Raw genomic sequence first — 12,210 nt, forward strand, 5'->3', positions numbered from 1 at the left:
TTCCAGGGGGGTCCGCAACACGATGTCTGAGACAGACTAATAATAATATCCAGCATTACATTATTGGCGAAAGTTGAGGTTGGGGGAGCCGGGAGCTTTTTGAACGACTCACTGGGGCTCCGGGCCCAGGTTGACTTTTGGGAACCACTGAACTAGACTGTGGTAATTTGACATATGTTTAATTTGTTCCATCGGCGTGGTCGTAACTCAAGACAATCATAGTTCTAATTATCTACCCCAAAAACCAAAAACTAAATTACAATGCTTTGAATTGGAAAAATAGCAAGCCCACCCCGCCCACCCCACCTTGTCATTGTGGAAAGGTTTCTGCGTCCCAACGATGCATTTTCTGGGTCTACGCCCCAATGGTAGGATCATCCACGGGGGGGAAAAAAAAGGTCCTAGATGAGGGACCAGACAAAGCCCAGGTCCATAAACCCCCATGACAGGTCCAAAAAAAAAACTTGTCCTGATGTGGATCAGAAGGGGCCCCTCCTCTAGAGCCAGACCTGGAGTTGGAGACCGAAAGGGTAACATTGGCTGACCACCTGTGGGAAGGTCCACAGGGGGCATATGCAGAAACTGGCTCTAGGGACGTGGAATGCCACCTCTCTGGTAGGGAAGGAACCCGACCTGGTGTGTCGGATCGAGAAGTTCCGACTAGCTATACTGCAGACCTCAGAGATAGGGTGAGGAGTTCGGTCATCCGGGAGGGGCTCAGAGCAGGACCCAGATGAGGTGGTTGGGCCATCGAAGCAGGACGCCTCCCTGGTGAGCTGTTCCAGACACTTCTTACCAGAAGGAGACCCAGGGGATGACCCAGGACACGCTGGAAGGACTTGCATCTCTCCGCTGGCCTGGAAACACCTCAGGATTCCCTCGGAAGAGCTGGATGAAGTGGCTGGGGAGAGGAAAATCTGGGTGTCCCGACCGAAGCTACTGCCCCCGCGATCCGACTTCAGGTAAGCGGTTGAGAATGGCTGGATGGAGAATAGCAGCCTATAATACTGCACGTCTTCACGCGTTGATGCAGCGTTAGTGTTAAGATGCTGTTTATGAGCACGTCTATGGCATTTTGATGTCTGTTCGCATTGAACAGATTCATCCGATCGATGTTCTAAAGACACGTAATTGTCTTTAGTTTGAGGTAAACGTCAACTGGGAGGGGCATTCAACAACTCCAAGTCTCTTTTGGAAGTCTGCCACCATCCAGCGCTCAAACCTCAACAAAGACAAAACCAAAAAAATTGACAGCTCGTATTTTGAAAAACCCGTACGTCGGGCACCACTGGATTTACCCTAATAAATATGTCAAAAAGCAGAAAATGTTTCGTGGGATGGAAAACTGCGGTTCTGGCCAAATGTCAGAACCTGCGCTGTAACGTTCAGGTCGGCTTTTCGGGAGCAGACCTTCGCGGAATCTGCATCAGATTAACGCACTCGCGCTTGCTTCAGTGCAGTTTTATCAAACTAAAAGATGAGGAATCTAATTCATGACTGTAAAATTGCCAAGTGATGGAGTACATATTCCGTACGCCGTCCTTTGCACTTGCATTCTAATGACAGCCTCATTTCGATGATGATTATGAATCATAATTGTGCGACAGAAGGAACGCAACAGATTATCGTTGCTTCTGTGCGGCCAAAAGCGTCGATCGGGTTCCGGGGGGGCGGATTACGGTCAGCCTTAACGATTTCAACGTGGCTCCGGCTTGACGACGTCTTTCTCTCTGAAAGCGTCACCGAGGGAGGGAACGCTGATAACGGCTTTCTTTAACAACATCACGCCCCCGAGCAAAGCCAACACGGGGCGATACGCTGCAGCGGAAAAAGTGAAAGATTTATCACCTTCACCTGAATAAGTGATACGCATACTTACAAGCTCGTAGTCACCACAGTTATTCCGCAAACGGCGAGAAAATGTCGGCGACGGTCGACGGACGACCTTTCAGGGGCGCGCGGCGTGATGCGGCGAAGCTGACATACGGTGGGCGGGAGTTCACCGTGGCGCGAGGCCACCTCGGGGCGACTCCGGTTGCTCTTTGGCCCCCCCCCCCCAGACAGAACGCGCCGCCTCGTCGCTCGGCGTCCTGCGTGAGGAATTTCTTTTCAATTTTAGACAAGCCTGTTTACATTTTACGGGCACGGCGTCGTTTCTGTAAACAACCGGGAAAGACTCCAGGCTCATCACAAATTTGACATAATCCTTCTTTTTCATCATAAAAAAAAAAAAAAAAAAGGCTTTTAGTATGCAAGACTGGCAGCCAGAATTATACAGCCCATATTCTGCATTTATGGCCCATTCGGTCATGAGCAAGAACGGACCGCGGCCGAGAGGGGCGTGGCCTGGCCACCGCTTTGGGCGGTCTCGTCTATGACACCTGCACGCCATTGCTGTTCCGCATGCGACAATGCGATTAGACCAAGTATGTAAGTCCGAGTTTCGGCGCTGGCATTTGCCAGTTCGTTGAGCACGCTTTACCGCATCCTGGGTTACTCCGCCACGGCGCCGTTATAGTCCAGTCGCGCTCTTTAGTTGTCTCATACCTATCGGACCTTGTTTCTTGGTTTTTGGATGCTGCCTTCTTGGACCGTATTGTCATGCACAACTTTAGCCGATAATAAAACCCACTGAACGTCATGCCTCTGCCTGGGAGTCCTGCATTTGGGTGGGCCCCCGGTCCACTAGCTTAGGAGAGCATTGAAAACACATGACTAAACCAGGAATTCCTCGGGAGACTGAACCCTGTAAGTTTAAAATGTCCATTCGGCGAACCCTTCATATGGGCGTGGGGACGTTTTAAATATCAAAACAAAGTTATATATTTCATCAATGTGGAAAGGCTCAATGTTTTCAAAGTACAAATTCAACAAAAGAAGAATTTGAATCACACAAAATGTTAATGTATAAATGGATCCCAAATCAGTGTGAAAAATATGATGCCAGTTGTACATATCAATTCAACCACAGGTGTCAAACTCAAGGGCCGGGGGCCAGCACCGGGCCGCCGCATGATGTTTGGCGGTCCGGGAAGGAAAATCGTGTGTATCCATCTCCATGATTTCTGTTAAAAGGTGTGCCAAAATTCCAAATTGTCATCTCAAAAATGACAACATTGAGAAACTGCAAGCTGTTTTGTGTGCCCAAACATGAACAATGCTTGGAAAAACCCAGTGGCCTTGATTTCTGATTCCAGAACTAGTTGATAAATTTCAGGTGAAAAAATGATAAGGCAGTTAAAGATTTTTATGGTTTCGGCCCTCTGAGGGAAACTGGAACTTCTTGACATACGAAAGTAAATGACGCATTTGACCTCGCAATGGGTGGTGGGCGACCTCTCATCTCTTGTATATAAAAAGCTAAAGTAAACAATATTTTTGTGTTTGTGTAGTGCGGTAGTTACCGCGGCAACCAGCCACCCCGACAAATATTTTACGATCATACAAACATACTTTCTGAATAATCCGAATGATTAGGTGACGCCAAATATTCCGACAAGTGGCACGATCAGCTGCAGCCAATGAATGTCCGAGAGGGGAGTGACGTCACAAATCACAAAACGGACACAAACGCACATTTAATTGAATGTAGGTTAAGAACCACTGAAGTAAACCGTTTTTTTTGTTTTTGTTTTGTTGGTATAGGATGGAATGGAAGATGTGAAATGAAAAGTACATTTTTGCTCAACAGATCCTTCATTCAGATGGTTTGGATTTCGACTTTCCTGCTTTTTAAGAAAATAATCCAGCATGCTAATTCGCCGAATCTGTTATTTCAGTCACCTCAAAGTCAAAGTTACTTTTGCTTTGACGAGCGGATGATTTGAAAATGAAAATTCTTCCTCCGGACACCATTGCGGGGGTCAAGAATAGCTGACCCAAAGAGACAAACCCCCCCCCCCCCCCCAAAAAAAAAAAAAAAAAAAAAAACCGTTACAGATGCACAACAAACACAATCTGTTCTCTGTTGTGCACCATTCACGCGCTTTGCATAAAACAGCACACACCTTTTATGAATCATAAGCTCGAGTGCGGCACTGGCTGCATACCAGTAAGGCGGAAAAAAAACAAAAAAAGAAAAGTAGAGCTGCGGGGTGTAGGAAGCGGGTCAATGTCTTGCGATCACTGACCATGTACTTTTATAGCCACTATTTTCACAATATGAGCGCACACGCTGTGGGATCGTGAAGCTCACTGGCTTGATTGATTGATTGATTGAATATTTTCTTCACACGACAACATGTCAGGGCGGGGCTTTTCCCAATGAACACGCAATCATTTGATGTGTGTCGATAGATGATGACGAACACCTCGCGGTACTTCTGGGGTGCCCAGGCCCCCCGTCACAGTATAATACACTGCAACTTGCAATTATATGATCCAGCATTAAGGGCACCGTGAAATGGAAAATAAATTAATATACTACACGAATGGAGTCAGAATCTAGTAATGAAGTTGTCATATTTTTTTTTTCTTCAGTCCAATGCGCATTCTAGCGGGAATCGAACCCACTGGGCAAGGAGGAGCCTTGGAAGCTGCTTAGCTTGCAAGCTAGCTGCTGCCTTGCACTGCTCATTGTGATTCAGTGGGAATATACGAGCAACCGGAGGAGTTAAGTGGGTATATTTTCACCGCTCAAACATGTAGGCAAAAAGACGACGTGTAGTTTCTGGGGATTTAGCAGACATGCCCACAGCGTTTGCTAGCAGAAGACCTGACAATCTAGAGAAAATGCATCCAAACTCATGGGAAAAAGCTTCATCGTGCAACAAGACGATGACCAACAACAAAGGACTTCATCAGGGGAAAAAGTGGAAGGTCTTATCCTGACCATAACCCAATTGAGCATGCATTTTACCTCCTGAAGAAGAAACGGAATGTAGATCCCAAAGAGGCCTGGAAAAGCCTGCCGAGGTCAACGCGCCGCAGGCTTGATGCACTTATTGCAAGTAAAGGTTACGCCAGCAAATATCGATTACTTTGCACTCCAAGTGAATTTATTCACGACTGTTCCAATACATTTGCTCTTTTAAAACGTTTGTGGCATCAAACAAAAGGTCCTCCCGACTGCGTTGTTCAACACATTTACATGCAAATCCCAGGAAAGGAGAACCGGAATTCTGAACGAATGGCTCGCGTCCACCTTTGGATCTGAAACCCCAAAACAACGAAAATGACCCTGCCGTTCCAATATTTTTGGAGGTTTGTTTTGGGGGTAGGCAACTCTCTTGTTGAGAAAATAAAGAAAGAAGTACATCTTGTCTTTTTGGGTTACTGTTTGCAAAAAAGAAAAAAAAAAAGGCTTTGCAAAGCGAGGAAAAGGTACAAGTTTGTCACGAGTTGTTACCTCTGACTGAAGTGCAAGCAAAAAAAAAAAAAAAAAAAAAAAAAAATCTTTGTGATATAGAAATGAGAGAGTCCGAGAAGAAAGGGGAAGGAAACAATGCGCCTTTATCCAGCTGCACTCAATTTATCAAAAAAAAAAACAAAACAAAACAAAACAGCTCATACTCGCAACTCGTCTGAGAAGAGCCACTACGCGCAACGCGGCCGAAATTGAAACAATTGAACAATAAAAGGCGAAGGTTGGATTCGACGAATAGAAGCACGATTTGGCCCACATGAAACATCCATTTTCCAACTCGGAGGGGGGGGACCGTGGGATTTGATTCTTGGAAGGTACAAACACGGCCTTGTCACAGTCTATCCTCAAAGCCGTCGGCCCCCAATTTTTTTGGAAGCAGCTCACGGGTCGACGACATTTCTATCGAAGTGGCCCCTCGTCGCGTGTAATCTCGATTTCCTCGGGTAATACTCAAGTCGTGGCATTTGGCCGGCTTCGACGATCGGCACCGCCGGCCTCCGTCCGCTGGCCTCCCCGCCACCAATTGGTGACCCGTCAACCCCAATCCTCCCACCAATCCAACAGGCGCGCGACACGGAGCGCAGAACAAATGTCTCGGTGTCAGGATCAATCTGAACGGGCAGCCCGGCCTGTGCTCATAAAAGCGCCATCTCATTTATTCAAGAGTGAGGACGGGCCGCTTCTTGCTAAATGGACTGGCAGCATATTTCAACGCTTGGACCTAATGAATCCAAATTGTTCTTCTGATGTAATGACACCCCCCCCCCGATTCGTAATGTTTCCACGAAATGCGAGCCACGAAACGGCGACGCCTTCCCCGCTCTCAAAATCGGGAGCCGGTAAAACTATTTCCACACCTGCACGTCTGCCAAAAACAAAAGTTCAACTGCAGTTTGGCCATTTTCTATTCCATTGAATTTCACAAGGTGCGCCGTCGCAAATTGAGTGGAGGCAATGCAGCGTGAATATCAGCCGTCGACTCAAGGAGGAAATTGCAAAAATGGGACCAATATTTGAGCGATTCTCACCAATCCAATTAAGGTTCGCTTTGAATGAAAATAACAAGCACGTGGAAAACGTTTCCTCGCAGACAACCGATGAGTTCAATGTCAATAACTCAAACAACCATTTGCGGGCATTCATTTCATTGCTTAAAAACTAAATTCTCAGTATTTGCACATTTGATTCCAGTCAATACATCTTCGGAATGTGCAAAGATTTCTTGAGTTCATCTGCTTTCAAAAGCCTTTGACAATTATTCTTTCTCACTAAAACAAACTGGAGGAATGAGCTAAGTTGCAGTTTTTTTTTTTTTTTTTGGGGGGGGGGGTGTCTTGTAATGAGTGTAACCACGGCAACCAAACAGCCATCGCTCGTGTACCGCTAACCACGTTTTCCCTCTGCGTTCGCGTCGATGATAAGGTGTGAAAATATCGCATGAACAAAGATAACCCCGGGGGGGGGTTCTTGTAGTGTCAGGACGACACAGCGGGAAGTCATTGAGAGGAAAATCATCAAACGGGAAAGAGATGCTTTCCGCTGTCCTTTGCACCTTCGCGTTCACGTATTGAAATATCTACGCTACGTTGATTTGTCGCAGGGTGGAAAAAGTGCGATTTCCAGTCGAACTCGCAGGAAATCAAAGTCACTCGCCGAAAAGCCAGGCAGCCCGAGCAGCTGCACGGCCTGCGACTCTCGTTCGACCATTTTCTGCCGCTCCGGAACCGTTGCTGAAGCGGGAAAGAAAAAGGGCTCACCGATCGTGTGGATGCTGGTGCGCCCGGGCCCGGTCCCGGTCCCGGTCCCGCGGCGCTCCTGCGCGGCGTCGGAGAAAGTGGCCTGACACAGCTGAACGGTCGTCACGCTGACCCAGAGCCACACCAACAGAGGCCAGGACATGACGGGACGCATCTGCTGAGGATCACGTTCAGAACTTGTGACGTCAGCCCACATACCGACGACGGCGACGGCGACGGCAGGAGGGCGCGCAGATAAATGTCCGTTTGGCTTCTGCTTGGGAAGCGTCATTTAGTAAAGCCGGAGGCCGCCACCTTCTGTCATTAAGGAAGATGAGCGAGGGAAGGATGGGCGCAATCGGCCTTTCACGACCACAATCGGAAGCGTCTTGATTTGCCCAAATATTCTCTGGTCTGCGATCGATCGCTGGAGGCGATCTCGTACCGCAACTGACGCATCTGAGACACAAAGACTTTGCCGCAACAGTCACGCAGCAATAAAGGTCGCTAATAATCTCGTTTTGACTGGACACTTTTTTTTTTTTATTTTGGGCCCACCCCAACAACTGCGCAAATTCTATGGTGGACATTGGACAAACGTCGCTTGTGGAGATGGCGAGGAAGACGCGCTCCTATTTGTTCAGATTCTGCTACGGCGATAATATTTAGGGGATTAAAAGTGTGACATTTAGCTTTAATAAATCTCTGGCCTTTCACTGACAAGACATCAATGCAAAACGCTTCCTCTCCAATCTTGAGGCTCAGTATTAAAAAAAAAAAAAAAAAAAAAATGAAACTGCTTGTAGGTGGGGTGGGGAGGCGTTGGGGGGTGGAGCAGTCGGAGGAAGCTTCTCGCTCGGTTTTGCAGCTCCGGCAAAACCTTCAGACAAAGTTGTCGTCTGCACGTGAAGTTTTGAAAATGACATCGTTTCAATACCTGCGACGAAGGATTTTTCCGTCCTTGAAATGTTAACTAAAGCAATAAATCACATTTGGGGTTTTGTTCTGAATGAGAACTAAACTGAAATGAAAAACTAAAGTAATGGAACTAATGAAAGCCTGACAGTTTTAAAGACGCCGTTATTCAGAAGTAACGAGCACGTCTTTTCATTTATTTGAATATATCTGAGTAATACATTAGGAAGAAATCACCATATCCAACGAGAGGCTAGCTGGGGGCAGAGTAAAGTGCAATTGACGTGTTGAGAGAAACAAGTTTGGACAAGCTGCCTGCGAACCTTTGCACCAATGCTGCTAATAACTTGAGGCATTCACCAATATCAAGTCCAGGACAGCCATCGCAATATCAAAAACATTTTTTTGTTTTTTTTTAAAAAATGATTTTGCAGCTGCATTCCCACATCGTGTCGCTTGCATCAGCTTGAGCAGCCTTAAACCGGGTGCGTGTGTTCCTTCCCCGGGGATTTTTTTTTTCAGCTGTAGCTGAGATTTCCCCTGACAGACTGATTCCCATCTCGTCCTGAGCAGTGTCGCCCCCCCCCATCCCTCCCCCCCCTCCCTCCAAACCAAAGTCCAACTTAAAGACAGCTGCTGATTCTTTTGCGCGTCTGTCAGAACGATGTGACAGTGACACAGCAGAAATAGCAATCAAAATCTGTTGCGCCACATTCGTTTAGAGAAGAGGGAAAAATGGAAATAAAAGAATGTAACAACGGGGGCAGGCAGGATTTTTTTTTTTTTTGTTTGTTTGTTTTTTTTCTGGTGAAGAACGGAATGGACAAAGACTTGATTTGAGCGACGTCCAAGCGCTGACATTTTTATCCTCTCTAACAACCTGGCATCGTGAATTAAATTCATCTGCGCGTTCAAAGTTGGCTCCACAGCCTCCTGCGTCCGATTTAAAAGACGTGCATCCGGTAGGACTTTTTGTTCCTTTCCACCTCCGCATTCAACTTTTGAAAGCAAACGGGAACAGCGGCTATATTTGACGCATGTGTTCGTAGCTAGAAGCGTCAGCTGATGCCCCAATTTTTCCCCTTCCTTCCACGAGTACCTCGAGACATCTGACAAAACAGTTTGCATCGGAAGTGACATTTTCCAAGATTTTCCTCACCACAGGAGTGCAGGAGCGTCTCACCTGAGCAACTCGTCCACGACCAAGTAAACCTTTCACCAAAACGCCATAAATCCACCCATGACGCCGCTCGTGCCGATCCCAAGCCGGAGGAGAGAACTCCGCTCGCTCTTCCTTTTTAAACTGCAACGGTCCGGTGACTCAGAAAGAAGCAGAGAGCAGAATGAGGCATCCAGTTCTGCCGAGTCCAGCTCAGAAATGCCACTGCTGCCCCTTGAGGAGGGGCTCGCGCTGAATTGTTCTGTCCATTTGCATGTGGCGGCGGGCGAGCGCCTTCTTCAAGTGCACTGGAATCTCTCCTCTCGCCGTCTGCATCCTTCCAGCGTGAGTGAGAGGCTCCCACTGACTCCGAGTTACCCCCCCCCCCACCCCCCCCCCCACCGCGACCATCGCCGCCGCCGCCTCCTCGGCCGGCACCGAGACACACACACACACACACACACACACAAAATCCCAAAACAATTCTCATGGGGCCGGGCCGCGCACGCTTTAAAGAGTTCAAGGCCGCCTCTGGATTGGACACCGTTGGCGTGGGACCGCAGCACCCGATCGGATGCAAATGAGGGAAAGCGGCAGCACGCACCTCCGTGATTAACAAGCATCTACATACTGAGCGGATCACCTGGGGCGCCATTTGAAGCATAATTGCAACGCGTCCCTGCGGACAGCGCACGGCATCTCCCTCAAGGAAAATTGAAATGAAATATGGAAATGCGGAGGGAAACCGTTGGCGGGAGAAACGCCGCCAGTGTAGTGGTTCACGTGCCGGGAGAAGAGAATCAGAGTGATCCAGTTGTACTGTCATAATAATAAGAAGAAGAATTTAAAAGTAGGACTGCTCTAAAAAAGATGACAAAAAGGAATAGATTTGAACCTGGATTTTAAAAACAAATATTCACATTTGGGGCTCGCGTTCCATTTGTGTGCAGCATAATGGCAAAATGCCGCTTCACCACGTCTGCTTCGGACTTTGCGCTCCGTCATCGGACCAGAGTCTGTCAAGCACAGAACCCGACCGCCATTAGCATTTCTTTCGTGTATTCAGGACTTAAACCGTTTAATGATTTATAGACGAGTAGCGGACCTTTGAAAACAAAACAAAAACATCGATTCTAAAATCGACTTGAAGCCAGTGTAAAGACTTGGAACCGGAGTGACGTGCTTTGACCGCTTTGTTCTGGTCAGAACCCGAGTTGCAGCTGTCTAATGCTCTTTTTGGGGAGACCAGTCAGAAGAGCATTACAATAGTCAAGTCCAGACTACACACAGACTTTGCAATAGCTTTGGAAAAGTCAGAGTATGTAAGTATGGTATCCCCAGAATTTGATTTCGACCATCCTTGCGCCCCTCCGCGGTGCTCTAAGTCGCCTCAAGATTGTCTTCGTTTTTAATAAGAGCGCGACGGCGTTCATCCCATTGAAGATTTTCCAGCTGAAATTCTTGTCTCAGCATTCACAGTTTGTGGCACAACTTCGGTCTCCGTAAACTTCAGCGGCGGTACACTCCTTTTGTGTACCTTTCCTTCAGAACTTTTGGATGATCGTGTACTTCAAAGAATCCAGAGAAATGATCCGAAATAGCCATGTCCATCATCTATTTTCTGAGCCGCTTATCATCACGAGGGTCACTCATCAAAAAACACCAAAGCTATGAGCAAAACCAAGGTGGGGGTGGAGGGGGGGGGGCTGCAAACGGGAAGAAATATTCGCTGTGTGGATAAGCAGCTGTATCCGCAACATGACTCAGCACGCGGTGATTATTTTTTTCGTTTTTTTTATCATCTGTCTGGCACGCACGATATCGGCAAAGGGTCTGAACCTGCAGAGTGCAAGCTCCATGGAGTAAAGACTTGATGATGATGATTATGATGCTTTTCGAAGTAGACTGCACATTCCCAGCGGAAGAAGGAGCGAAGTCAGCGGTACGACGGCGAAGGCAACGTAGTCTTAACCCGGGAGGCTTCGGACGAGACATCCGAGTACAGGAAAACGCCGAGGAAGCAAAATGCGGTGAATTGTTGAGTTTTTCCAGAGCTGGACAACGAGAATTGAAGATGCGGTGGTCTCGCTAGCTTCTGCTACTCGGCTTTCAATCGCCATAGCGACGGAACCACGGGAACAGCTGCAGTGGCACGGAGTCAGCGGCAAAATGTTTTATCATTTATTACGTTTAATGTTTTAGTACACAGGTAGCAACTGCGTTATACTGACAACTTTAGTTTTATCATGGAACAACACAACAACAACAACAACATCCTGACACTTGGATTGCTTTACGGCTGTGGAAAAATTGGACCGAAAATGAGTATCGTCACCTTCAAAATATGCAAGTCTATTCTCAAATGAAATCAACAAATAAAGTACAACCCAAATTCCCTTGAAATTGGGACGTTTGGTTGAACATAAATACAAATCTTGCTTGATGGACAGCTTCAGCTGTTCAACGGTCCAGGGTCTCCGTTGTCCTATTTGATGCTTCGTAATGCGGCACACGTGTTCAACGGGAGGTGGGTCTGGACTGCAGGGAAGCCGGTCAAATACCCACACTCTTTTACTACGAAGCCCCGGTGTTGTAACAGGTGCAGAATGTGGTTTGGCATTGTCTTGCTGGAATAAGCAAGGGCGTCCAAGAAAAAGATGTTGCTTGGATGGCAGCATATGTTTCTCCAAAACCTGCATGTACCTTTCAGTATTGATGGTGCCTTCACAGGTGTGTAAGTTACCTCTGCCATTGGAACTAACAGTCCAATGCCATCACAGATGCATGCCGGCTTTTGAACTTCGCGTCCGGAACGCTCCGTCCGGATGGTTGTTTTGCTCTTTGGCCCAGAGGACACGACGTCCACAATTTACAAAAAGAAATTGAAATGTGGACTTGTTGGACCAAAGAACCAATCTGCATCAGTCCATCTCAGATGAACTCGGGCCCACAGAAGTCGGCCGCGTTTCTGGATGTTTTTGCTAAATGACTTTTGGGTTGCATAGTAGAGTTTTAAATTGTCCTTATAGTGTGGA

General features: G+C 47.3%; 1 protein-coding gene across 8 annotated transcripts in view; it reads right to left on the reverse strand.

Annotated features, from left to right (window-relative positions):
- Positions 1-12,210, reverse strand: part of LOC133515097 (chemokine-like protein TAFA-1) — a 74,047-nt gene that overhangs the window by 44,935 nt on the left and 16,902 nt on the right. For 6 of the 8 annotated variants that reach the window (XM_061847422.1, XM_061847413.1, XM_061847377.1 and 3 more), the window contains exons 1-2: positions 9,200-9,536; positions 7,123-7,276 (exon numbers count right to left, since the gene is read on the reverse strand). In XM_061847422.1, coding sequence (XP_061703406.1) covers positions 7,123-7,276 — 154 coding nt within the window. In that variant the 5' untranslated portion in view covers positions 9,200-9,536. Of the gene's footprint in view, positions 1-7,122; positions 7,280-9,199; positions 9,537-12,210 lie in introns of those variants that run through there. The other 2 variants (XM_061847386.1, XM_061847403.1) reach the window with 2 other exon arrangements.

The sequence above is a fragment of the Syngnathoides biaculeatus genome, chromosome 2, assembly GCF_019802595.1.
Source record: "Syngnathoides biaculeatus isolate LvHL_M chromosome 2, ASM1980259v1, whole genome shotgun sequence".
In the NCBI taxonomy this organism is placed as follows: Eukaryota; Metazoa; Chordata; class Actinopteri; order Syngnathiformes; family Syngnathidae; genus Syngnathoides; species Syngnathoides biaculeatus.